Below are 27,089 nucleotides of genomic sequence, written 5' to 3' on the forward strand. Positions count from 1 at the left end.
GGAGACGTTTCCGTTCATTCCTCTCACAAACAAGGACGGAGCGCAACGCCCCAAGATGTGGTCACCACCCCGGTCACTGACATTAAAATCAAGAACCACAAACCTGCTCTCGTCGCGTGCCCTGCTGACGATGAAGTGTTTGAGGTAATGGAGGAGGAAGAAGTAACAGCCCCAGAAGGAGAGTGCAAAGCCTCCGATACAAAAACAGTAATTCCTGTTACGGTCTTTAAAACTCCCGCTGTGGAAACAGCTACACCTTTAGCAGAAGACGATTTTCCCGTTGTGAGAGCATCGACTTCAGTGTGTGAAGAGAAAAATAAAAACCATTCGGATTACGACTCAGATGGGGCCTCGTCGTTTGCCTCTAGTGCTGGTAGCGAGGTCTGGAACGACCCAGCAATAGCCAAGGAACTGGAGGGTGATGATGATTTATCATCCATGGAAATTCTCCAGTTTCTTCAGGACACTTTTCGAAAGAAAAACGTTAAGATTATAACCTTCTTCCCGAACCTGTCTGGCTTTATAACCTCTTCAAGACGTCTCCTCCTCAAGGCTGAACAACTTGGTGTGACTGAGTCACAAGTATTTCGCCTTAGGAAGTGTGTATTGAAAGCTCGGAAAGAGCTACAAGCGCAACCCAACTTCCTTTTACCTGACAAACCTTCCCTCCCTACACTATGACCTTTTCTATTGTAACTTTAAATATAAATGTGGGACTTTCACCCCTGCGCAAAGCTCAGGTAAAGTTACTTGTCGAGCAAATACATTTTGATGTTGTTCTTTTGCAAGAGACAAGATGTAGCTCTTCGTGCTCGAGCGAATGGATTCGCATCATGAAAGGACAATGGTTCTTTAGTAGCTTGACCTGTCCAAGTGCTGGAGTGGCTATTTATTTAAATCCTTCTTTCTGTCCTGAAAATGTCACTTTCAAGGAGATTATTAAAGGGCATTTAGTTTCAGTTAATTTCCTTTATAATGGTTATAAACACACTTTAATAAATGTATATTCACCCAGTACGAGCACAGAAAGACTAGTTTTCTTTACACAGTTAGAAATGTTCCTTAAGGCCCGGTCACACCTTGACGTTTTAGCCAGCGATGGCAACGTATTAAAATGTATCTAAAACGCTGGCTTACGTTGAACTTTTGATGGTTTTTTTTAAAGATTCGGACGTATTCATAGCGACTTGGTCTTCTGTATAACGCATTGGTAATGGACACAGAATGTTTCGTTGTTTTATAGATAACTTATACCAACGAATGCTGAACCTGTTGTCGGCCTACACAACCGATGCCCAACGATAGTCTAACTTAGGCATAGCGCGTTGCACGCATCGCCGACGATGTCGTGACGTAGCCTATTAAAAGGCTGACACACAACGATTCGAATCATAACTGCCGTAGAAATGGAAGTGTCAACATCGCGGTCACACCTTGGCGATCTTGCCAACGTATGCCGCCTAAGAAAAATGTGTCTAAAACGTTGGGGCACGTCAAATACGGTATGAGTAAGTTTGGTATACGTGAGTACAACGCTAAAGTACGCTATCATACGTCGTAGTAAGTAGAGTACGTCAAGAAATTTTAAACATGTTCAAAATTTTACGACGTACTCGGCGTATGACACACGTTCACATGCGATGGGGATAAGTTTTACACACGATATGTGGACGCTTACACACGTCCACAAAGGCTACTTATAAGCTACTCATAAGTCGAAACACGTCGCGGTAATGTCTTTTTTACGCGAAACTTATTTCTAACTTATGTTTGACGTGCTTTGAACCAATTCTTTACGTAGTCCCAACACACATCGACGTATGTAGACGTATTCCAATGACGTCTTCCGGTCGACAAAAAAAATAAATAAACGTGTTTCTAACTTACAACTGCCACATAAAGACGTGTTCCCAGCAGTTTTGGGAATTGGTATATAAAAATGCTGCTCATAAAAGGGGAACCCAACAGTGTTTTCGAGTCCTTTTTGAGTCGATGTCCATGTCAGCAGTAACAGTATCAGTATCAGTATTAGTATTAGTATCAGTATTAGTATTAGTATTAGTAGTAGTTTGTTCATGTTGGCAGTAGTAGGTGAGTGTGAGGGGGAGGGTGTGGGTTATGATGGATCGTCCTTGCGTTTAACGATTTAAATGATAAACTCAACGATTTAAATGGCTGCATCTCCACTATTGAAAGTAGACGCTTGCGCTCAACAATTGGATTTTTTTACACTCAACGACTTTTAAACGGTACCACTCAGCCATTTTCATTGTTTACAATGAACGATTTAAATTGCTGTCACTCGCCTTTGTTTTTTGACGCTGGGGTTTGGAAATTTGAAGCGTTTCTTCTGAACGTGTTAAAACGCTCAAACTCGACTATTTTAAATAGACGCTAACGATGGACAATTGGAATCATAGCCAAGCTAGACATCGAAGTGTGAACATCCTCGTCATGCCGAAGAAAAGTTTGAAGAATGCTGCAAATAAGTGTCCTGGCTGTGGCCGTGGATGCTGACGCAAGGACGATCCATTATACCGACGTCTTTCAGCCTATGAGTAACTTAAAAGTAACGTCTATCGATGTGTGGCAACGATCGCGTAACGTGCCAACAACACGTTAATCATAGGTTAGAAATAAGTTTCGAGTACGCTAAACATTACCTCAGCGTGTCTCAACTTATGATTAACTTACAAGTAGCATGTGTTGACGTCTGTCAACGATCGCAGACCGTGCATACAACTTGTGGCCAGCGTAGCGGAACGTGTGAGTCATACGCCGGCATACGTCGTGAAATTTCAAGCATGAAAAAATTTGAGGACAACCAAAAAGTACAACGTTTAAAGCCAGCGTACAACGACGTATGGCAGTGTTTTTCAGCGTGCTCTCAATGTTATCAAAACTTACCCATAACGTATTCAACGTGTGCCAGCGTTTTAGAAAAAAAATTCAAAAATCGGCATACGTTGGCTAAAACGTCAAGGTGTGACCGGGCCTTTACACACCTTGTTTTTGATGGTCTTGTTTGTCTGTGTGGGGACTTTAATTGCACATTGTATCCCACCCTTGATCGTAATGGAGAAGAGCCTCACCCACCAAGTACGGCACCCTTAAAGAGGGCATTGTCCAAATTCTCCCTTATGGATGTATGGAGACTCCAGAACCCATCTGCACGACAATACACGTGGTGCCGATGTGCAAATGGCCGGCTATCTCTTGCAAGGATAGACAGATTTTACATTAATTATGACTCTTTAAATGTCATCGACCATGTTGACATCACCCCAAGTGGCTTTTCGGACCACCACATGGTTGTTCTTCATATACTTTCCCCAGTTCGAAATCGTGGCACTGCCCATTGGACCTTAAATGCGAGTTTTCTGCAAGATGACGCTTTTCCTGTCGCCTTCTGAGCCTTTTGGGAAGCTTTACGCCTATGGAATCCTTCCCACTCCTTCCTCGCACAATGGTGGGACAATGCGAAAACCCATATCAGGACCTTTTGCCAGCAATATAGCTCCTTTTGTACCAAGAATGAATCTGCGCTGCAATCTCTAATTGCTAAAGAAATATTGTCTCTCCAGTCAAGCCTTCAAACTACCAGTGCTGAAAGGACTAGTTCTCTACTAACAACGAAGAAAGCCCTCCTCGCTCAACTCTGTACAAAACAAACCAGAGGGGCTCTAATATGGCTGCGAATGGAGAACGACAGCTTTATCGATACTCCCAAGTTTTTTTTTTTTTTTTTTTTTTTTTTTTTTTTTTTTGCGTTAGAAGCGCAAAAAAAGAGAAACCAGCAAATAACTTCGCTGCCGGCACCAGGAGGCCGAGCAATACACGATCCAAAAGACATTATGAGCTTGACCAAACAATACTTTGACTTGTATTGTGCCAGAAACACTAAGGAAGACATGATTCGTTCCTTAACCACCTCTTTGCCCACCTTGTCTGAATCTGCATGTCAAAAACTTGACAAGGAAGTGACTCTTGAACTTTCTATTGCTTTGCAAACTTTGCCCACAGGTAAAGCTTCTGGACTTGATGGAATCCCTGCAGAGTTTTACAAAGCCTTCTGGGATTTGTTGGGACCTGAGCTGCTTGACCTCCTGGTTGATAGCCTACGGTCAGGCTTGCTACCACTTAGCTGTCACAGGGCCACACTCGCTCTCATACCTAAGAAAGGAGACCTCCAGCAACTTAAAAATTGGCGTCCCATTTCGCTCCTCTGCACGGACTACAAGATTTTCTCGAAAGTTCTTGCCAACCGCCTCAAACCTTTGATTGAGGAGATTGTACACCCCGATCAATCTTATTGCATTCCTAAAAGGGCAATACACGATAGTATTTTTATTGTCCGTGACATGATCGATATTTGTATTGCTGAACATAGAAATGTTGGTCTGGTGTTTTTAGACCAAGAAAAAGCTTTCGACACAATTGATCATTCTTATCTCTTTGCTGTTTTACGGGGGTTTGGTTTGAAGGAAAATTTTACTTGCGATATCAAGCTATTGTATAATAATATTTTTAGTGTGCTCAAAGTAAATAACATCTGAAGTCAGCCTTTCCCTGTTACCAGAGGTATCCGTCAAGGGTGCCCCCTGTCTGGCCTTCTATACTCCCTATCAATTGAACCTTCACTACATCGTCCACACACTCAGCGACAAGGGTTTTATCCTCTGCCGTTAGAAAATCCTGTAAAAACCATTGCTTATGCGGATGATCTCTGTGCAATTGTGCACTCAGATGACGATGTTCGTGCTTTGGTTGAGTCTGTCAAGGAATTTAGCCTGGCTAGCTCGACTAAAGTTAATATGGAAAAGAGCAAAGCTTTTTATTTAGGTCCACAGAATGAGACTCCCCCTCCAACCTTGCCAGGGCAGCTTGAATGGACCAATGAAGGAATACACCACCTCGGTGTCTTTCTTGGAATTCCAGTTTTTATTTCAAAAAACTGGGAATCGCTGATTACCAAAACTGAGCAGCGGTTAACAAAATGGAGGGGACTATTGAAGCAGCTTTCCTACTGGGGTCGTACTCTAGTCATTAATAATCTTGCGGCATCAATGCTATAGCATGTTTTTAAGGCACTGCAGGCCCCAGCTTTTATCCTGAGAAAACTTCAAAGTCTTTTTGTAGACTTTTTCTGGGGGGGAAAGCACTGGCTCCGGCCAGGAATACTAAGCCTACCGACTACAGAGGGTGGACAGGGGCTAATAGAGGTAACGAGCAAAGTGATGGCTTTCCGCCTCCTCTCAGCACGAAGGCTTCTATACTCCGACGTCCCATGGAAAGCCTTTGCCCATAGCTTGCTTAAGCAAGCTGGGAAACTTGGCTATGGTGACGAGCTCTTTCTTCTCAACACGAAACACGTGGATATGACATCGGTCCCCCTTTTTTACCGAAGCATGCTGGAAGCATGGCAGGCATTTTCTTTTCGCCATGATACCAGTGCTTACTCCCTTCAGATGTTTTTAAAGGAACCAATATTTTTAAATTCTTTTTTAATGGGGTCTGTAGTGACAGATCTTTTATGCAAAAGTTTATTGATGTCGGCGTTACCAGAGTTGAACACCTCAGGAACCCCCTTGTACATAGATGGAAGCCAGCTGCTGACATTGCCGTGGCCACCAGTGTGAGGTCCATCAGAGTTATTGGCAGAATTTTCTCTGTGATCCTATGGACCTTTAAGCAAACCGGGTTAAAATGGGACCCAGACATTGAAGATGCCCTCCATCTTTCCCAATGTCCTTTCCCAAATCTGTTAATTTTATTTCAAAGTTTTATGCCATTTAACCGGATGGAGAAATCTTCAGTGTACAATCTATGTGTTCTCACCCTTTTTCCTGACAAACCTGCAGAGCCACAAGCTCATTGGCGAGCGCTGCTTCAAGCTAACCGTTCCACTACAATAAAATGGCAGGTGATGTGCAGAGAACCTATTGTCAAGCACTCGGGCGATCTGCAGTGGCGGCTGGCGCACAGCATCCTGCCTTGCAACGTCCTGTCCCACCATATATGTCCTGAAAACTCAGAATTGTGCCCCTTTAGCGACACCCCGAAGACCATTTTTCACATTTTCATTGAATGTTGAAGGTTGGCCTCTCTTTTTGGAATCGTGTCATGTGTGATCCGGGGGCTCAGTTTGTCTTTTACACATTGTGTTTTTATATTTGGTTTTAATGTCTTGTATCAATGTAAAAATGAATGTCTTTCAGCAAACATTTTGTGTTCTGAAGCAAAACTTGCCATTTATTTATCGAGGAAGTGAAAATTGCAGAACACTGATGATTTAGCCGATGACGTCTTTACTATTTTTAAAGCATTGGTTACGTCGCGTGTTCTTTTTGAGTTAGAAACTCAAGATCCTGCTTTATTTAAAAACCGGTGGTGTGTGAAACAATCCTTATGTAGCATGGTTGGTGGTGCTCCAAGAATCAATTTATAAATTTAATATCACCTCTTTGTTACCCCTTCCTTTCCTGGTTATTTATTTTGATGCTTGTACTAACATACTTCACCATCTGAAACTTGAATTTTCTTGTAACAAAGGGGAGAAGTCTCTCTCTCTCGCTTGGCACACACGTGCAAACGCAAGGGGCTGTTGCTCAGTCTCCGGCGGTACGTGTGGAGCCTCTGTTGCTTTCTCTCTTCTTATCATCTTCTTCTCCTCTCTCTAATGTATTTTTTTTTGGGGGTGTTCCTTGTGTATAAACTGTTATCAATGCTTTATCGATTACTTGAAAATTGAATTGGTTTCTTCTCTTCTTTTTTTTTCCACTCTTGTATATAATCCTTTGCTTTGTTGTATTGAGTTTTTATCCTTTATACTTTTTTAATCAAAGGACATAAAAGTCGATCTCTATCTCTCTCTCTCTCTCTCTCTCTCTCTCTCTCTCTCTCTCTCTCTCTCTCTGTCTCTGTCTCTGTCTCTGTCTCTGTCTCTGTCTCTGTCTCTGTCTCTGTCTCTGTCTCTTACACACACACCCTCCTTGCATCCCTCTCTCTCATGGTATAGCAATGTTTGGTGAGGCATAGCTCTCCCCACTCCCCCCCCACCCTTTCTCACTCTCCCCCCTTCCTAGCTTACTCTCTCTCTCTGTCTCTCTGTCTCTCTCTCTCCCCTCCCTTCTCTCTCAAACCCCCTCCTTAATACCTCCCATCAGCAGAGTGATGGGTTGTATTTACTCGTTATAAATAAGCATTAAAATAATTAGTTGGTTGTTGCTAGGTTATGCAGTGCTGCATGTTAAAATCAGTTATTGATGACAGTTTGAATATTTGAATGACAGTTTGAGTCGATGATTAGATGGAGGTGCTGTGTCATGGACAGGTCTACAAGGTAAAGTGTTTATCGCTTAATATATTATATAAAGTGGTGTATGATGATAGTTATTCAAATGTCGTAATACTTTAAATATAAATAATTAAATAAGTTTGAATAAGGATATTTATTGCATTGCTGTGTTGACTGACTGTCTGGACACAACTCTGAGGTTGTGTGTCCATTGATGTTGAGTAATCTACTGATGTGGACCTGCGACCAGGGTTGTGGATCCGCCGTTTGGAGAGGTTCTGGGATGAAAGGATCAAAAGCTCGATGAAAAACTGTGCCCAGCTGATGATCCGGGCAGTTGGGAAATCAGTAAAATGTTTATTAGTTAAGGTTATAACTTCAAATAAAATAGCTTTTGTAAGTACTTACCAGTACATAATATATCTTTGTTTGAGTGTTTATGTATGTGTTTGGTGTGTATTATGTCTGGCTTCCTTCTTGGGACTATGGTGCAGTAATTCGTCTTTATTTTGTTCGTTTTGTGACAAAGTTTGGGCATTAAACTATTTGATTGGCCTGTTTAGTTCGCATTCCCATATAAGCACATACTTTGTAATGATTAGACCTCAAGTTCAAGTTGCATTTGTGTAAAAGTATGTACATCGATTTCTTCTCATGTCCTTGTGTTGCATTTGTCTAAAACGCTCGTCCATGAGCCTTAGGCACCCCAGCAGAAAAGGGTGGCAGTAAATACTTCACTTTCCATAGATGACGTGTACTGAAGGCATTTGTTCAACTCAAATTTGTGATTTGGACGAATTGACTTCCACTTAAAAATGCTGGAAATTAGCATTGTTATCCAGGAAATCAGGTGCTTGCTACCCAGGAAGAAAAAGGGGAAACTTACCTTGCATAATAACTTTTTGGGAGTGGTGGTGTGAGTGTTGGAAGATGCACAACATACTCTGTTCAAAGGTGATATTTCTGACAAAAAAGAAAATTCCTGCTTTGGCAGAATTTGATGATGTGAATTAAATGACCTTGTTTCACATCATCTCAAGGTGATCATATCAACATACTATCTTTACCCTGACTTCACAGGCATTGCATCAACATTGCAGGTGATCTAATGTATGGTCCAACTGGACTAATCATGCGATATTTAATATTCACATGTATGAGCAGATGGGACAGCTGGATTTAGTTGTCCTTCTGAAGAATGATGTACTCCACCCTGTGGGGCCTAATAATAAAGACACGACAATGGCAGTTTCATATGGGTTTGGCAGGAGCATTGACAGATTCTGGTATTTCTCTGTCATGGATTTGTGGATATAAGACTGAAAAGATTAATGTTATGCGACTGCCTGCTTGCATTGAAGACTTTGGTCTTAAAAAAAAAAAAGATGTCAGGCTAAGACTGGAATTGTCCAATGTATGGGAACAGGTTGAAGAGCCAGCCGCCATCGAGGTGCTCTTTGAAGAGGCTCGAGGAAACCTGCTCAAAGGGATGTACCCTTGCAGTAGCCAGGAGACCGTTCGTCTTTCTGCTCTCCTGCTCCTCATTAACTATGGAGAATACGATGGACACAAACATAAGCATGGCTTCCTCACGTGAGTGCATGCATCTACAAATGCAAAGTACTAAATTTGAGCAGCTTTCAGGATGCCTCTTCACAGTGGTTGTTCCCCCAAACGCAAGCCCGGGGCCAAATCTTACCCACTCTTCCCTGCTGCACGGATTTGTCAGAGCTCCGATCGGTCCCCATGGATTGGCCCACTTTCCTCTTGTGTGTCTCTCTCTCTCTCTCTCTCTCTCTCTCTCTCTCTCTCTCTCTCTCTCTCTCTCTCTCTCTCTCTCTCTCTCTCTCTCTCTCTCTCTCTCTCTCTCTCTTTCTCTCTCTCTCTCGTGGCCCTGGCCTCATGAAGGCAGGGGTACACCATCTTGAATGTGGAGGATTTCTGGGTCGCTTGATCGGCTCTCAACGTGCCTGTTCAAGAGACCTGTTCGGGACTATACAACAACAACCAAATTCGATCTCAAAATATGGAAGTGTTATGAGCTGAATTGTTTCTTTCCTTACTCACAAGGCATTGGTAGCCTTATTGGCATGATGTGGTGTTTTGTGGTTGTCAACCTGAGATTGTCCTCTTGATGTTCTCATGTATCTCAGCCCTAACATATTGTTACGGTTGTGGAAATTCACAGAACACCATTCAGGTTTCCCAGAGATCAGTTATGTCGATAAGTGTGTGTTCAGATTAGATTTCCCCACCGATGTCTAAAGGGAATTATTCATGTAACCGGGCTGTGATCTTTGAGGTAGTATTATTCTTTTGCTATCTTTATTTTGGAACAACCGCATCTCAACAACCACAACCGCATCTCAACAACCACAACCGCATCTCAACAACCACGCCATCCCCACCACAGCACCAACCACGACATCTCACCATCTCCTCAACAACATCTCCACAAACGAACAACATCGCCTCACCTTCATCTCCATTGCGCCGCCATCTTTTCGCCAGCCACGGCGAATCCCAACGAACAGCATCTCTGCGACAGACGCGGGGACTCCCTCATTGGGGCGAGAGCCGATGATTTCCACAACGTCCGCGTGGTAAGGATGATTCCTACAACGTCCACGCACGTTCGCGTTTCACGACGAGATCGGATCAAAATGCCAAAAGGGGCGGAGCCAGCGAGGGGTGAGAGGTCGAAGGTGGAAGACCAAACGTACCCCATAAAAGGGTGCGCTGGAACGCCAAACCAGCAGTCTGTCTGGAGTCGGGGTGGAGAGCGCCAAGGTTCGAGTCTAGTGGAGGGCAGTCAGGGTTGGCGGAGTGCAGTGAAGCCTGGAGCGCAGCCAAGCCTGCAGTACCTTGCCGAACTGTGGGTCGGTGGAGACGGCCAGAGAGAAGTCGCCAGCCAGCGACAGAATGGTCCGAGCAAACGCCGAGGAACAGGCGGGCTCGTAAAACAGCATCAACTCTTGAAAGAGCAAAGGCCCGTTCGTTACTCTGAGGCGTCGTCGGATAGGCCCAATCGACCAGGCCGCACGGCGGGGCCTGGGCCAACCAAGTCGCGGTTACACCAACTACCGTGTTGAGGGAACATCGAGGGTCGCCCAGAGAGTCACTACGAAGGTGGCAGGTAACCAGCACAGTCTCACGGAGCTCCTTCGGTCTCCACAGCTCCGCGAACATTAAAGGCCTACGGGCCCTGTTCTTACCCTTTCCTTTCCTGGGGTTTTCTTTGCATGAAAGTGGTGGCGCCTTGTCCATAAGTAGAATTGTTAAGTGATTGTGTACATAATAAATAGATATGGCTGCAGGTCTTTGGTTTGCTCATGTCTTGTCCCTACCCCCATTCGTTACATTCATTACATTGCATATATGCTTGTATACCTGCATTGCTTCATTGATTGCATACGTGTGTGAATAAATGTCATTGTTTGAATGTTCACCTGCTCGTTGCATCCTCTTCCTCCATTGGGCTGCTGTAATTGCGTTCGGAATAATTAGCTGGCTTTTAATAGCTGATAAAGTAATCGGGTCCGATGGGGATTGGCGATAATAAACCGCTCGCAATCGCAAACGGCGCGAGCTGCATAAAGCGGCTTGTATCCGTACGGGTCCCGTCTGTGTAAATCCCCGGCATTTCTGTCTGCGCACATACTTCGGGCCCTGTCACACCTTGACGTTTTAGCCAGCAATAGCAACGTATAAAAATGTATGTAAAACGTTGGCGTATGCTGAAATTTTGATGTTTTTTTTTTTAAGTTTTGGGCGTATTCATAACGTGTTGGTCGTATGCATAACATATTATTAACGGGCACAGAACGTTTCGTTGTGTTAATGATAACTTTTACCAACGAATGCTTAGCCTGTTGTCAGCGTTCACAACCTATGCCCAACGATAGTTTAACTTACGCATAGCGCGCTAAACGTATCGCCAGCGAACTCGTGGTGTAGTCTGTTAAGGACCTGCCGGACGCCAATTTAAATCATAACCGCCTGAGAATTTGAAGTGTCAATATCACAGTCACACCTTGACGATTTTGCCAGCGTATGCCGGCCAATGAAAAATGTGTCTAAAACGCTAGGTGCACGTCAAATATGGTATAGGTAAGTTGTGTATACGTTAAGAGTAGGCTGGAAAACAATGAAGTACGCTGTCATATTACGTGGTACGTGTAATACGTCGTGAAATTTCAAGCATGCTGAAAATTTTACGACGTACTCGGCGTATGGCTAACACGTTCCGCATGCGTTGTCATATGTTCCTGGCACGCTCCGCGATCGTTTACACACGACGGACACACGTTACTTGAAGGTTAATCATAAGTCGAAACGCGTCAAGGTAATATTTAATATACCCACAACCTAATTTTCAACCAATGGGTAACGTCCTTTTAACCTATGAGTAGCGTGCTCTGAACCTGTGTTTAACATGCTTGAAACCTATGAGTAACGTGCATTGAACCTATTTGTAACTTGCCTTGAACCAATGACTAGCATGCTATGAACCCATGTGTAGCATGCTTTGAACCTTAGTATAACGTGCTTCCAACCTTTGAGTAACATGCTATGAAGCTATTTGTAACGTTTCTAAAACGCACATTGTCGTATGTAGACGAATTAGATCGACGTCTTCTGGACGACCACAGCACTTACTGAACTTGTTTCTAACTTACATCTACCGTGTAATGGCGTATTGGCAGCGTTTAGGAGAATTGGTATATACAAATGGGCTTCACAAGAGGAACCCATCATTGTTCCAGACTCCATGTTGAGTAGATGTCAATGCCAGTATTATCAGGAGTAATACTATTAGTAGTAGTTGGTGTGCGTGACAGTCGTAATAGTAGTAGTAGTAGTTGTAGTAGTAGCATTGGTAGTAGTAGTATGTCTATGTCAGTAGTAGTATGTGTGCGTGATGGGGAGGGTGTGGGTGATGATGGATCCTCTTATCGTCCACGAATAGGAGACTACTTTGCACCATTGTTCGATGTTCTTTTCGGCTAATTTTTTTTCCTCATTCCCACGATGAAATATTTCTTTGTTTTACTTTTTAAAGTATTAAAAACGACTTTGACAAATGCATAATGTACTAGTAATAAACACAGAACGCTTCAATAACCTATAGATAAGTTATACCAACGATTGTTTATCGTGTTTTAGTCGTCCACAACCTATGCCCAACGATAGTCTTGCGTATGCATAGCGTAATAATTCCCAAGCACGTTATTCATAGGTTATAAATAAGTCACGGGTACCCTAAACATTACTTTGATGTGTTTCGACTTATGAGGAACTTTCAAGTAACGTGTTGCGAAGTGTGAACAACGTTCATGTAGTGTGCTTACAAAACGTTACTCATAGGTTAGAAATAAGTTTTGGGTACGCGAATGTTACCTCTACGTGTTTCGACTTATGAGTAACATACAATTAACGTGTGTCAACGATCGCATAACGTGCCTACAACTTATGGCCAGCGTAGCGGAACGTGTGAGCCAAACGCCGAGTACGTCGTAAAATTTCAAGCATGCAAAATTTTTTGGACAACCAAAAAGTACAACGTTTTAAACCAGCGTAATACGACCTATGGTCGTGTTTTTCAGCGTGCACCTAACGTACACATAACTTACCCATAACGTATTCGACGTGTGCCAGCGTTTTAAAATTTTTTTTCATAAATCGGCATACGCTGGCTAAATCGTCAAGGTGTGACAGCCCCTTTAGGTAAATCGACAATTTGGCGATCGGACCCTGTCGCGCATGGACAGAAGGGTTGGCTGATTTACGGTGTGGTTAAAACACACACCCGTAGCTGGATTTCGGCGTTGATCCGAAAGCTGCGACTGGGATTGCCCGTCTGGTGGGCGCGCGGCTGCGATTAGTTAAAAGCGGTCGTCTGCATGCCGAACGGGTGGAAACCACAACAATATGATGCAGGGAACCCTCATTCAAATCCCATGCACCATACTTATTTGTCCGTTAGGGTGGTCCTTATTTACAGGTAAAATTTAAAGTTAAAAATTCCAACCCCCTAATTCTGTTCCAAAGTACAAAAAATAAATTGGTGTGAAATTTCATCCATTTTTGACCATATTTAGATTTTGCTCAATGAGGTTGAATTTCTGGGCGATAAGGGTCTGATATTGGTGGCCTGGCATGGTTCGTCACTTTTGCATTGATCTTGTTTCCTTTTTGCTGCTGGGGAAGTGGCTTCTATAGTGAAGCAGATAAAACCCAAATGCAGGTGTTATTGTTCAAATTGTGATGGAAGCATAAAATGAAAAATGAGTCGTCCTCAGAAAATATTTTTCAAAAAAACTCATTAGATATCAAAAAACATAATGAAGATGAATGGGCCTAAAACATGTGCTAGCCTCCTTTCCATTTCTGACATCTTTCTCACTTTTACCTCATTTTCACAAAGGTGGCCCTCGTTTTGAGGAATGTACATTTAACGTCTTTATGTCTAAGATATCTTTCATTGATACAAAAAGAGAACTCTAAATCAGGGCAGAGGGTGAAGGCCTCCCAGTATTGGGGAGAGAGTCTTAAATTGGAATATGTAATCTCAAAGGCAAATTATGTGTTGATCATCGATATTTGTCATGCATTTGCCTTGGAGATTTACATATCCAAATTTAAGACTCCAGTACAATTTGGTACACAATAAATTAAGAATAGGTACATTTTGAAAGGGAATAATTCACCTCATATTTAACAACGTGTAGGAAGTTCAGGTCATTGTGAGGAGCAGAAATGACATGAGCAGCAGTGAAGCATGCCTGAAGGTTGGACTCGAAAAACAAAGATGTAGATGTCATGGAGTTCTCTTTCCTCATGGCCAGTGAGCTTAAACTACCTCCAAAACATCAGGTCATCCATCTTGCATGATGGGCTCCACGTGCTATAAATTATACTCCACGAGGAGGGATGCCACCAATCAAGGTTCACCATATTCATAATATGCAGATATAATTGAGTAAAAACTGGAAAATCCTCTTTATCTCTTTGCTGATGACTCCACCCTCCGCCATACCATCTGTCATCCCTCAGATCAGCAAGCAGCAGCCTCTTCACTCTCTGCATACCTGGATAATATCACAAGCTGGTCAAACACTTGGAACATGTCTTTCAATCCTGACAAATCTCACACCCTCACCATGTCTTTTGAAAAGGACCGTCTGGAACCCCCTCCTTCCCCATCTAATTTCTCAACAATCCCCTTGAAGAAGTCCTTTCATTCAAGATTTTGGGCCTTACTTTCTGCCATGCTATTTCCTGGGAAAACCACATCTCCAAGCTGGCATCCTACGTCGTGCAAAGTCCTTCCTCGGCACACCTGAGCATCTAACCACTTACAAAGCTATCGTCCACAGTCTGATGGAGTACTGCTCTCTCTGGGGTGGTGCTCCTGCCACACGCTAGCTCGACTTCACGCTGTGGAAACCAAGGCTTTTCGGATCATTGGTATCTCCCATGATGAAGCTGAGTCTTTGGGTCTCCCACTCTTTTACCATGGGCTAGTCAGTGGTCTTTCTGTCTTCTACCGTCTCCTCTCTGGTCTCCCCCCCCCCCTGCTGTGTCTGCGATTTGTCCCTGCAATATTTCCGCAGGGTGCTCAAGGTCCGCCAACAACCCCCTTCTGGTAAAACTACCAAAATCAGGAATCACTGCTCACCTTCACTCTTTCATTCCTCTTTTTCCCCGCCTTTGGAATAAACTCCCTCACTCTGTTCAATCCCATTCTTCCCTCTAGGTCTTCAAAACAGCTGTTCACCACCACCTCTTATTAAAGGGCCCCCATCCAAATCTTTTCTCCCCTGTTAATCCACCCCAAACCCACTTCCTTCAAATTCCCTGTTTTCATCACTGAAACTCCCTGTAGTACCATCTTGTTTACCCTGTGCACCCCACCCTAGCCCATCCCTCTCCCTTCCACAGATCTCCTATCTCTGTTCCCCACTATTTTGTGCTTTCCTCTCTTGCCCCTCTTGTCTCCTGCCTTGTTGTATATTCTGTGTTAGCTCTTACACAAGCCTCGACGTGGTATTAAAAATTTTTTAAAAAGAAATAAAAATAGATGTAAACCTGAGCCACGAGGTAAAAGTTTTGAGCCTTCAACTTCATTGAGAAACACCTAAATGTTAATCAATATGGATAATATTTGGAACAACATGAGGGGGTGAGAGTGTTGAAAATCTGCCGTAAGAAATAAGGACCCCATTGTCCATTGTCTACCAATGTCCTTATAATGCAGGTAAAGTGCATCGATGTTTACCAATGTCTTTCTCAGGGTAAGTCATGGGCTATTGCCAAGGGTAGGCCTCCTCGGTTGGGGAAGGCTTACCCTTGGCGATCCCATTGTGATCACAGATATCCAGTTTTGAAGTTCATTTTAAATGAAGGGTGATAAAAATTTACTAACAGCTGTATTTTACCAAGCGAAGAGTTATTTTTTTTTACCAACTCTCTTCCTGCATCAGGTGTTCTTGTGACAAACTTTCCTAGCGACTTTACCAAATCATCACGTGTCCTTGCTGTTGTAGAAAAATAAAAAAACGTGTACAATTTCCTGACCCAGGCCGTTTTTTTTTTTTTGTCCATTTTCAGGGAAGAAGATCTCAAATTGATACTTCCTTGTCACAAGCTAAAGCAAAAATCTCATACTCACTGGATCAACCGAGTTCTACATGAATATAAGGTAATGTGATTACAAGGAGTAGAAAGAACAAACAAACTGGAAAGTGCATGACAGACACTTGGTTTTTTTTTTTTCCTGGTTTTGGCAGAGGCCATAAACTCTTCAGGTAAAAGGTCCACCAACAACCCCCTTCTGGTAAACTACCAAAATCACGAATTACTGCTCACCTTCACTCTTTCATTCCTCTTTTTTTCCCTGCCTTTGTAATAAACTCCCACACTCTCTTCAATCCCATTCTTCCCTCCAGGTCTTCAAAACAGCAGTTCACCACCACCTCTTATCTTCCCCCATCCAAAACCTCTATCTTTTCTACCCCCGTTAATCCACCCCAAACCCACCTCCTTCAAATTCCGTGCTTTCCTTCCTGAAATTCCCTGTAATGTCCATCTTGTATACCTCGTGTTCCCCGCCCCATCCCTCTCCCAATCTCTCTGTTCTTCACTGTTTTGTCCTTCTCTCTCCCACCCCTCTTGACTCATGCCCCCCTTGATGTGCGTTGTGTGTTAGCTCTCATATGAGCCTCGACAATGTGTACAAAAAAGAGGCAGCTTTTTTTTCTTCTCTCTGGGGGACTTGCCCCTCTGTTGCATCAGGTGTTGTACCCTTCCGGATTTATCTCTGTTGCATCAATTGGTGTCCACTTTTGTTTGTGTCGATTGTTCATATCGTGTCATTGTTGTCGTGTCTTTTGCATGCCTTCTTGGTTAAGGCCCTGTCACACCTTGACGATTTAGCCAGCGTATGCCTGACGTATGAAAAATTTGGCTAAAACGCTGGCACACGTCGAATACGTTATGGGTAAGTTTGTATACGTCGTAGTACGCTGGCATACGTCGTAGTACGCCGAGCTGTTAGACAAATTTTCCATGCTTGAAATTTTTTGACGTATGCAGGGTATGACTCACACGTTCCGCATAACGCTGGCCATAAGTTGTAGGCACGTTACGCGATCGTTGACACACGTCGACACACGTCGACACACGTTACTTGTAAGTTACTCATAAGTCGAAACAAGTCGAGGTAATGTTTAGCATACCCGAAACTTATTTCTAACCTATGAGTAACGTGTTGTAGGCACGTTACGCGATCGTTGACAGACGTAGACACACGTCAAGGTAATGGTTAGCGTCAGTGTTCCAGACTCCCTGGTTTATTTATTTATTTATTTATTTTCTTCGGTATGACGGTGATGTTGACACTTCGATTTCTAGTGTGGTTATAATATAATATAATTAACAAGCTGCCGCTCAACGATTTAAATCATAACCGCACTAGACATCGAAGTGTCAACATCACCGTCATACTGAAGAAAAAAAAAAAAAACCAAGGAGTCTGGAACACTGACGCTAACCATTACCTTGACGTGTTTCGACTTATGAGTAACGTACAAGTAACGTGTGTCGACATGTGTCAACGATCTCGTAACGTGCCTACAACTTATGGCCAGCATATGCGGAACGTGTGTCATACGCCGAGTACGTCGAGAAATTTTCAACATGCTGAAAATTTCTCGACGTACACGGCGTATGACGATGTATGCCAGCATACTACGACATATGCCAGTGTGCTCTTAACGTATACAAAACTTACCCATAATGTATTCGACGTGTGCCAGCTTGGTTTGGCAAATTTTTTATACGTTGACATACGCTGGCTAAAACGTCAAGGTGTGACAGCGGCTTCACACTTCGATGTCTAGTGCGGTTATGATTTGAATCGTCGAGCCGCAGCCTATTAATAGCCTACGCCACGTGATCGTCGGTGATACGCTGCCGCGCGCTATGCATAAGTTAGACTATCGTTGGGCATAGGTTGTGAACGCCGACAACACGCTCAGCATTCGTTGGTATAAGTTATCTATATGTGATTGAAACGTTCTGTGTACGTTACTAATACGTTATGCATACGTCCAACACGTTATTATACGCCCAAAACTTTTTTAAAAACATCAATAGTTCAGCGTACGCCAGAGTTTTACATACATTTTGATACCTTGCCATACGCTGGCTAAAACGTCAAGGTGTGACAGCCCCTTTAGTTTGACCTTGTGCACTTTGTCTAGGCTGGTTAAGCCTAACCATTTAACCATTTACTCACACACCCTTTCATTGCTCTTTCCATGCATGGTTTCTCCTCATCCCTATTCCCAACCTCACTCCAACTCCTTCCTTATACTTTCTTTAAAAAATAATGTTTTTTTTGTTGTTGTTTTGTTTTCATGGTCCACTTCATTTTTTTTCATGCTCCACATCATTTTTTGTTGGTCACATGCCGAGAATGTCCGTTTCCTTATCATTCTCTACCCTTTTCTTTCTTCACCCTTCTATCGCACTCGTCCTACGAACCCTCATTCACATCCCTCCCCTCGCTCTCTCTCCTTCCTTTGCAAAACGACCAAGAGAAGGTAAATTTTAAAATGTTTAATCTTCCTACACTCTCATTTTCTTCTCTTCCTTTCTGTTTCAATCCTGGATTACTTGCAAGCATGCACCCTGCCACGCACCGCATTCATGCAGTGCTGTCATTCTTCATGACTTTGTTCACCCTCCCACTATCCATATGCTGATGTCAGTCTTCATCTGGCTGACCATGGTATTCTGAAAACAAACACGTTTTGTAGTGAGTGTGAGATTACATTGGTAAATTCCTTCACGTCAGTTCCCCCCTGCATCCACGGGTCCCCCTCCCCCTCCCCACTCTTGCCCACACCCCTATTCCATGCTCTCCCGATTTTATGTCCCCACCTCTGCTTTGGTTGCCCTATCCTCGCACCTGATCCATGTACCCCCATTCCATGTCCTTCCCCTTCCAGGACCCCTTCTTATCTTTTTGTTGACGACTCCACACAATGCTGTATCCCACATCCTTTAGATAGGCAGGTAACAACCTCTTACTCCTCTGCAGATGTTGATAGAATCAGGAGCTGGCCCAACACTTGGAATATGTTTTTTAACCCATACAGATCTCACACACTCACTTTGTCTCTGAAAGAACCAGGAGGTGAACTGTTTAATTTACTTCTTTGACAAACCTCTTCAAGAAGTCCAGTCACTCAAACATCTGGGCCTCACCATCAGCCATGACCTCTCGAGGATAAACAACAAATCAAAGTAGGCCTCCAAAGCCAGTGACCACTGGACATTCATTCAGTGTTGTGAGATTTTCAGCATTGTTTCTTTTTGAGTGTTTCTCCGTATGTGTTTTCAGATGTTAAAGTGAAACACCTGCAATCGTCGTAGTGTAATATTTGTTGATTTCCAACCGTAAAAATTAATGGCAACTCAGCATGGACAATTCAACAACAACAACAACAACAACAACAACAACAACAACAACTTCAATTCAATTCAACATGGTGGATCAGAAGAAACGTAAGAGATGGCAAGGGTGGATGGAGTCTGGGAATAGAACATTATTTCTCTGAAGTATTCAGGGCAGATCCAGATTTGGGTCTTCACCAAAATCGAATTGATTCATCCATGTCATACACCCAATCTGTCTGCCAAGTTTTGTCCGAATCTGTCCATATGCTTTTGAGATATCATGCTATATTAGTTTTTAGCCCTGTCACTCAATGGTGAAGAATCACTTTTAAAAATTTCGGATCCGGATCCGGATCCGGATCTTCACGAAAGTCGAATCACTTCATCGTTGTCATACACCCAATCTGTCCACCAAGTTTAGTCTGAATCAGTTCATGACTTTTTGAGATATCCTGTTCACTGTCCTGATATCCTGTTGAGATTTGAGATATTTGAGATATCTCTATTGAGAGAGATAGAGAGAGCCAGGGGTGAAAACAACACCTCCGTCCACCTTCGGTGGCAGAGGTAATTCTGTTCAACATCAAGGAAAATTTACCCAAATACTGGACATATAAATTGCAGACAATTGAGAATGAAGGGCAAGGTTTCGATAACAAAGAACTTTTGATGAATGAAGGTATGACAATTTGTATATGTAACAATAGAAATGCAGATATGAATGTGATGACGTATTGTTTTTTTTTGATTTTCTTAATTTTTAGATTGATAAGACAGTTGAAAATTTGCAAAGCCCATGAGATATTCCAATCCCAAGTAGTTGCTAGAATGTGGGGAAAGATTGCATTGAAACCTGCAATCTCAAATCATTCCATGAGGGAGGGTGGGGGTACCCCAGGACTCCCCTATTTGGGCCCACTGTATTGCTGGGACAATAAAACACTGTTCAGTTCTCTGGCTTTGCCTTTTGATGGTGTAGGAAACTGTACTCACTGACACCTTGGCTCCTTTGCAATTTCTCTAAAGGAGAGACCGACACTTTTAAGGGTTATAATGGTCTGTCTGTCTTCCTTTGTTAATTGTCTTTTTCTCGCCATTATGATAGCAATATGCTACTTCCTGCAGTGCAATATTGTCCAAATAATGCTTTAGATGGTGTGGCAACACAGTCTGTTCCAACACTGCTTTTATACAGACAGAGGGTTTGTAACTAATCAACAAAAGTTGAGACACCTGAAGGAATTGTTTGCATCAACTTTCAAGCCTTAATTTACTTCCATTGCTGCAGAACAGCTGCAGTTGCTAACCCATTACTTGTTCCCTGAAAAGGGCCTTTTTTAACAACTGAAATTTGCATTATTTTTCAGTTTTTGGTAACCTAAACTTTTTTTTAACCTCTGGCAGTTTACTGCTTAGCTTTGACCCATTTCAGGTTATTCACTGGACTTGAACTGCTTAAATTTCAGTAAAAACTGGAAAAATGGGGGTGTTCTAAAACTTTTGACCGGTCGTGTATACTATAAAGTTGAATTTGTGTGGATATACATATACAGTGAGGTGTAACAGTAGGAGTCCAGTTAAATCAATGCCAAGCTTTCTCAAATCACAATTTAAAACACAAATTTGTCATAATATTGAAGATATGTATCCATGTTCTTTAAATTATTATCATTATTATTGACTGACACTTTGTCTTAACGGAATAAATGAAGGGTGAATTCATGTCAGAGAAATATAATATTATGTGAGCAGTCTGACTATGCTCTGGAGTGCATTACAACATTGTCAGGGAAAAATGGACTCAAACATAATGCATAAACTAACTTGGAGGGCACTCGGTCGAGTGCATACCTCCGCCACGAAATGCCTGATCCACAAGAACATATCGGGCCCAATAAATTTTTGAAATATCGTGCGATATATCGTTTTTGGCCCTATTGCTCAATGGTGAAGAATCGCTTTAAAAATTAAACAATTCTCGTATACGGATCCAGATTCGGATCTTCACCAAAATCTAGTCAGTTTGTCCTTGTCACACACCCAACGTGTCCACCAAGTTTCGTCTGAATCCGACCACAACTTTTTGAGATATCGTGTTATATATCGTTTTTAGCCCTATCTCTCAATGGTGAAAAATCGCTTTAAAAATTCTAGTAGTTGGATCCAGATCCGGATCTTCACCATAATCTAACCAGTTTGTCCTTTTCACACACCGAACCTGTCCACAAAATTTCATCTGGATCCGTCCACAACTTTTTGAGATATCTTGTACACAAAGACAGACAGACAAACAGATAGAAAGGGGTGAAAACATAACTTTCTTCACCTTCGGTGGTGGAGGTAATAAAATCAATCCCACATGGAGTTGAGGCAGTTCCCAAGGCAAAAGGGGGTCACACTGATTGTACGTAACAATATATTTTTTTCCTGTTGTAATAAATGTTGTTATATCCTGAAGAGATAATGGAAATATCTTGAACGTGCTTTTGGTTTCAGACTACAATGATTTATTTTGTTATCACATCTCAATTAATAAATTTCCGACTGGACTCTTTTGCACCCCCACTGTATATTTAACCACACGTGGAACTTGTTTAGTTGTTGGTGTCCTATTAACCATTCGGAATTCCCCAACAGCAGCAAAGTCGTGCTGAGGGGTTGATCAAAGATCGGCATGCCCTACAGCAGCACTTCCTCGGGGCTTGTTGGGAGTTCCCAACTTATGGGGCAGCTTTCTTCTCTGGACACATCTACACTCGTTCCGGTTCCACTGGCCACAAAACTGTGTCGGTTCACATCGGGGTCAATTGTGTGGGCCTACAGCTCCTGGCAGTAGAGACCAAGGCAAGCTATGCGAGGATTATATCCATTTGACGAGGTTGGACCGCCTTATCATGGAAGTCTTTTTCAGTCATCTCTTCGAGCTTGACCTAATAATATGGGTGTCGATGTCCTTCGATCCGTCCGTCCGTCCGTTCACAATGAAGTTGAAGCGGGAGATGTGATCATTAGTGATCCTGATAGAGGACGATGAGACGTACACGATGGTATGACTTTCAAGGTCACCGAAGGTCAAGGTCAAGGTCACGAGGCCTTTGAAGTTGCGAAAATGACTATTTTCAAATTTTATCTCCTCCGCCATTTCTCAAGCGATCTTAAATTTGATTGTAGCATATGAATCTATGGGACAATATCTAAATTTGGACAGGCCGGATTTTCGATATTCGCTTTCGTTTTCGTGTCACGTAACTTCAAAGTTGGCAAAAAATGCGAAAATGACGATTTTCAAATACTATCTCCTACATTTCTCAAGCGATCTTGAATTTGATTGTGGCATATGAATGTATGGGACAATATCTAAATTTGCTCAGGACGGATTTTCGAATTTTGCTTTCGTTTTCACATCACGTGACTTCAAAGTTTGCAAAAACTGCCCGACCTTCAGGAGGCTATATATTCTCTACTGGGCATGGTAAAAGTTAGTGAATGGTGTCATTGCATAGCAGCTGACCTTGTCTTTCATGTCCATTCGAAAGAATACCGATATCTTCGAATACGTACACGTCACGTGACTTTGAATTTTGCGAAAACTGCTTCATGTAGTTGCAAAATGACGAATTTCAAAATCTATCTCCTCCTGCATTTCTTAAGTTATCTTGAGTTTGATTGTGGCATATGAATCTATGGGACAATATCTAGATTTGGTTGGACCGGATTTTTTCTCGCAGAGATGACCGTCACTCCCGCACGGGTGTATTTTTTATTTTCATTTGATTTTTCAGTTCTTTCACCATATGAGCTAGATCTATGAACAGCAGTGAAATATTGCTCCACAGGCACAGGAGTATGGCAGTGATTTGTTCCAATTTTGAATGGTCTTGTGTTTCACTTGCCCACAAGTGGATGTGCCTCTGATGGCTCTTCTGCTTTTTGCCTGTAGGTGTTGCTACTCAGCCTGACACATGAGCAGATGGACTGGGTTCTAAGTATTCGTGAGCCCTGTGTTCACATCCACAGGCTTGAAGATAAGATGAACTATGCAATTTACACCAAGCAGGTGAGGAAAATGGACATATTTGGTACCTGCCACAATAATAACAGCCAGGTGATTTTGTAGGAACAGTCAATTAAAAGATTATGATGCATGTGCCCATATATGTTGGAATTTTCTGCAATTCTTTTTCTTAAATCAAAATCCTAAATGATCTATATCTGCATAAAAGTAAACACCACACATTTTATTGTGCAAATGAGACACTTACTGCAATTGTACCTTTATTTTAGTTAATGTTACTTCCTGCCAACAAGGAAATGTACTGTTGATGCCATTTTGACAAGTTGGCCATAAATTGAATGATCCACTGCAGGTGGTAGTCTAGAGGTACGCGAACTCGCCTCTGAGCCGTCTCGTCTGAGTTTGATATCTCGACCGAGCTATAAAGTGTCATCCTGGTGTTTCGCAGGCAGGGTGAGGCATCAGAACGTGTGCTGTCCCTCGGATGGATGTTAAACTGGGATTCCCGTCTGTCAATGTGTGTTGGTGGACGCTAAATATCCCACGGTGTCCTTTGTGAAGATTAGGCGAGTTCTCGCCAGCACCCTGAACAAATTACAAATCCCTGCCCTAACCTACTTAGACAGCAGGATTGGCCGCCAGTTTGTGAAAGGCTTGCCAAAAACCTTCCCCAGCCAACCCCATGAGAAGTAACTAGTGATAGGGCCATGAATAAGTAAGTAGTGTTTTTTGATCCTTAAAAGGAAAGTCCCAATAACTCGTCACCACAGGTTGATGAAGTCCAACTCTCAGCATTTACACACTTTTTAATCACGAACTGTTAATTGTTTTTTTTTCCCCTTCACATTTATGTCCATTCAAAACTATACTTAAACACACGAGGCTTGAAAATAATCCCTCACTTTTGAAACCCCCCATCATTCTCAAATATCACATTGCAAAAGTGGAAATCTCATACAGTTCATCCGTAATGTATTTTTAAATTCCTGTCCCTCGACTGTCTGCATCCTCAGGCTGTGATTATTGGAAAACTCATGGACAAACTCTTCAGCAAGACTCGGTGAGAGTCAGAGGCCAAGGTGAAAACCTGACATTCATGCTTCACAAGGACCATTTGTTTGTGGATTCCCGTTGAAAGAAACGACATTTTCCAGATCATCCTGTCATGGACCATTGCACCTTCTCTACCTTCGCTCTAATGCACGAAATGCTGAAAACGAAGTTGTACCACAAGCTGCCTTTCTGCATTTTACAGCATGAAGTACAGTACAATAAAAGTCTACTTATCTGTGAACAGCACATTATTTAAAACTTGTGGACGGATTCAGACGAAATTACGTGGACAGCTTGGGTGTGTGACAAGGACGAAATGATTACATTTTAGTGAAGATCCGGATACAGATCCGGATCTGATAATTTTAAAGTGATTCTTCACCATTGAGTGATCGGGCCAAAAACGATACACAGTATAATACAATATATTAAAACGTTGTGGATGGATTTGGACGAAACTTGGTGGTCAGGTGTATGACTCGGATGAATCGATTCGATTTTGGTGAAGATCCAAATCCGGATTCGAGAAATTCTTTGAGTGATTCCTCACCATTGAGAAATTAGGCCAAAACGATATATGGCACAATATCTCAAAAAGTTGAGGACTGATTCACGCGAAACTTGGTGGATGAGTTGGGTCGGTGACAACAACAATCCGATTCGATTTTGGAGATCCAGATCTGGCCTATCATTGGGACACAAAACGTAAACTGTTCAGCCTTGTGCAGGGAAGCGCCCTATCGAGTGCCGTTCTAGATCTTATTATCTTGCCAAAACGAAGTTTTTGCAAGATATGTTAGTCAGCTTGTCTGGTTTTTTTTGTTTGTTTTTCTGTAATCACGAATAAAAAATTCTGCAGAGCACAGTTATCATTGGAAATTTTTGTAACTTCGCATATCAGAGGCCTATGGACGTCCCTTTCAGTGCACAAAATTTTGAATGTCAAGGTCAAAGGTCAAGGTCACCTTGTCGCAAATCAGGGGAGTCGACGAAACCCTTATTTTTTGAGTAATTTTGATCGGATCGTCTTCAAACTTCATGGGAATATAGTTCATGGTCTGGCACTCAGCTGATTAATTTTTGGTGGCGATTGGCCTTGACCTTCATGGTTAGCGCCTCAGGTCAAACATATTTGACCCCAAGGTCAAATTTTCAAGTTTTTGGAACCATATCGTGTAGTACCTCAAATTGAACACCTCGACGAGTGCTTTCTAGATATGTCAAGCTTGAGACATTATGACGTCATTTGGTGACGTTATGAGGAAAAAGCATATTTTTCATGGTTACTCTGTAGAACGATTCTCATCGGAATCTCTCATAGGCAGATATTCCTCAAGGAGTCGCTCCTGGTGGATAGCAGCTCTGTTCACCTCAGTGTGACCTTAAAGAAGTCACACGTAATCACCTTTTGGCAAGATACGGGTCACCCTGCGGGTGACATTGGTTTATTTATTGGTTAACGTGCCTATCGAAGTAGTACCAATGTTTTATCCTGTTTGAATTTCGCTGAACAATTAATTTGTTTTCCACCTTTGACTTTTTTCACAAAAATATTTCCAGAATGTCACCATTTTGTAATTAAAATTGTATTTCATACGAGAGTGTAACCTTGCTAAAATTTGCCCATCAAGTCGTGTGTGTGTGTGTGTGTGTGTGTGTGTGTGTGTGTGTGTGTGTGTGTGTGTGTGTGTGTGTGTGTGTGTGTGTGTGTGTGTGTGTGTGTGTGTGTGTGTGTGTGTGTGTGTGTGTGTGTGTGTGTGTGTGTGTGTGTGTTGCATACATAATTCCAGCAGAGCCATTTTCAGCAGCCTGGCTCTGAATTACACCTTGTTTTTTTGAGCAGAATTGCTGCCTCACACCTGTGGCATCATTTTGCTGGACCACCTGCTCAGATTAATCATTCATCTTCTCGGGACACTGAAGATTTATACTTTTTATACAGTTAGAATTATTTCTCAAAGAATAATTCACACTTGCAATAAAATATTCCAAATGAAGGTTCAACTATTGAAAAATGTGTGAGGTTTGCTTTTATCTTGCATCCACTGGTTACTTGGTGACTGATGTGGACAGTTTTACCACTTATGTATTGCCTTTTGCTCTTTTATTCTCGACAAGGTCTGAGGCTCCAAGAGGAGCTCGACCGCATATCATGCACACATGCAGATAAATACATGGGACAACACTGGGCTTGACGTCTGACAAACACGGCCACTCAGCTTGGAGCTGAGGGGGGATGACGTCACTTCCCAGACAGCTCTGGGTACCGGCGATGTGATATTGATTTTCTTTCCGCACCCAGGGAAATTAAAGAATTTCCTTCTCCCCGTGGATGCCAACCTATTGGTTTTGTCCATGCTCTAACCTCGAAATACTGAACATCAGGTTAGGGATGAGCATGTACCACTTGTAAAGTCTTTGATGGCTCAGCCAGGGTCAGAATTGAACCACCAATCTCCCAGACTCAAAGTGGATGCTCTCACCCAGTGTTTCTCAAGGTGGGGCGTGGCAATATTTTGGTGGGGCATGAGGATTCAAAACTCTTTTCAAGATCAAAGGAACCATGATGTGGCTGCCTGAGGAGAGTGAAAAGAAATACCCAAACTCGACTATTTTAGCAAGGGAAGTATTGATAAATTTTCCATCATCTTATTTAGTTGAATGTGGATTTAGTGTTGTTACCGATTTGCTCCCATTGAAGTGAGTCGCAATTGAATAAAATTTGTAATAAAGTTTTAATAAAGCCTTTTGAATACA

At 42.5% G+C, this 27,089-nt stretch overlaps 1 protein-coding gene across 7 annotated transcripts in view; it reads left to right on the forward strand.

The window, feature by feature from the left end:
- The window catches only part of KRIT1 (KRIT1 ankyrin repeat containing), a 70,512-nt gene extending 44,434 nt beyond the window's left edge, over positions 1 to 26,078 (forward strand). For 4 of the 7 annotated variants that reach the window (XM_085892564.1, XM_085892562.1, XM_085892567.1 and 1 more), the window contains 5 exons: positions 8,724 to 8,890; positions 15,911 to 16,001; positions 21,902 to 22,108; positions 23,205 to 23,321; positions 24,293 to 26,078. In XM_085892564.1, coding sequence (XP_085748690.1) covers positions 8,724 to 8,890; positions 15,911 to 16,001; positions 21,902 to 22,108; positions 23,205 to 23,321; positions 24,293 to 24,343 — 633 coding nt within the window. In that variant the 3' untranslated portion in view covers positions 24,344 to 26,078. Of the gene's footprint in view, positions 1 to 8,723; positions 8,891 to 15,910; positions 16,002 to 18,963; positions 19,112 to 21,901; positions 22,109 to 23,204; positions 23,322 to 24,292 lie in introns of those variants that run through there. The other 3 variants (XM_085892565.1, XR_015061043.1, XM_085892566.1) reach the window with 3 other exon arrangements.
- Positions 26,079 to 27,089: the final 1,011 nt, after the last annotated feature.

This window comes from Eptatretus burgeri, chromosome 8 (assembly GCF_056783735.1).
Source record: "Eptatretus burgeri isolate ZD-2024b chromosome 8, Ebu_testis_v1, whole genome shotgun sequence".
Classification (NCBI taxonomy): domain Eukaryota; kingdom Metazoa; phylum Chordata; class Myxini; order Myxiniformes; family Myxinidae; genus Eptatretus; species Eptatretus burgeri.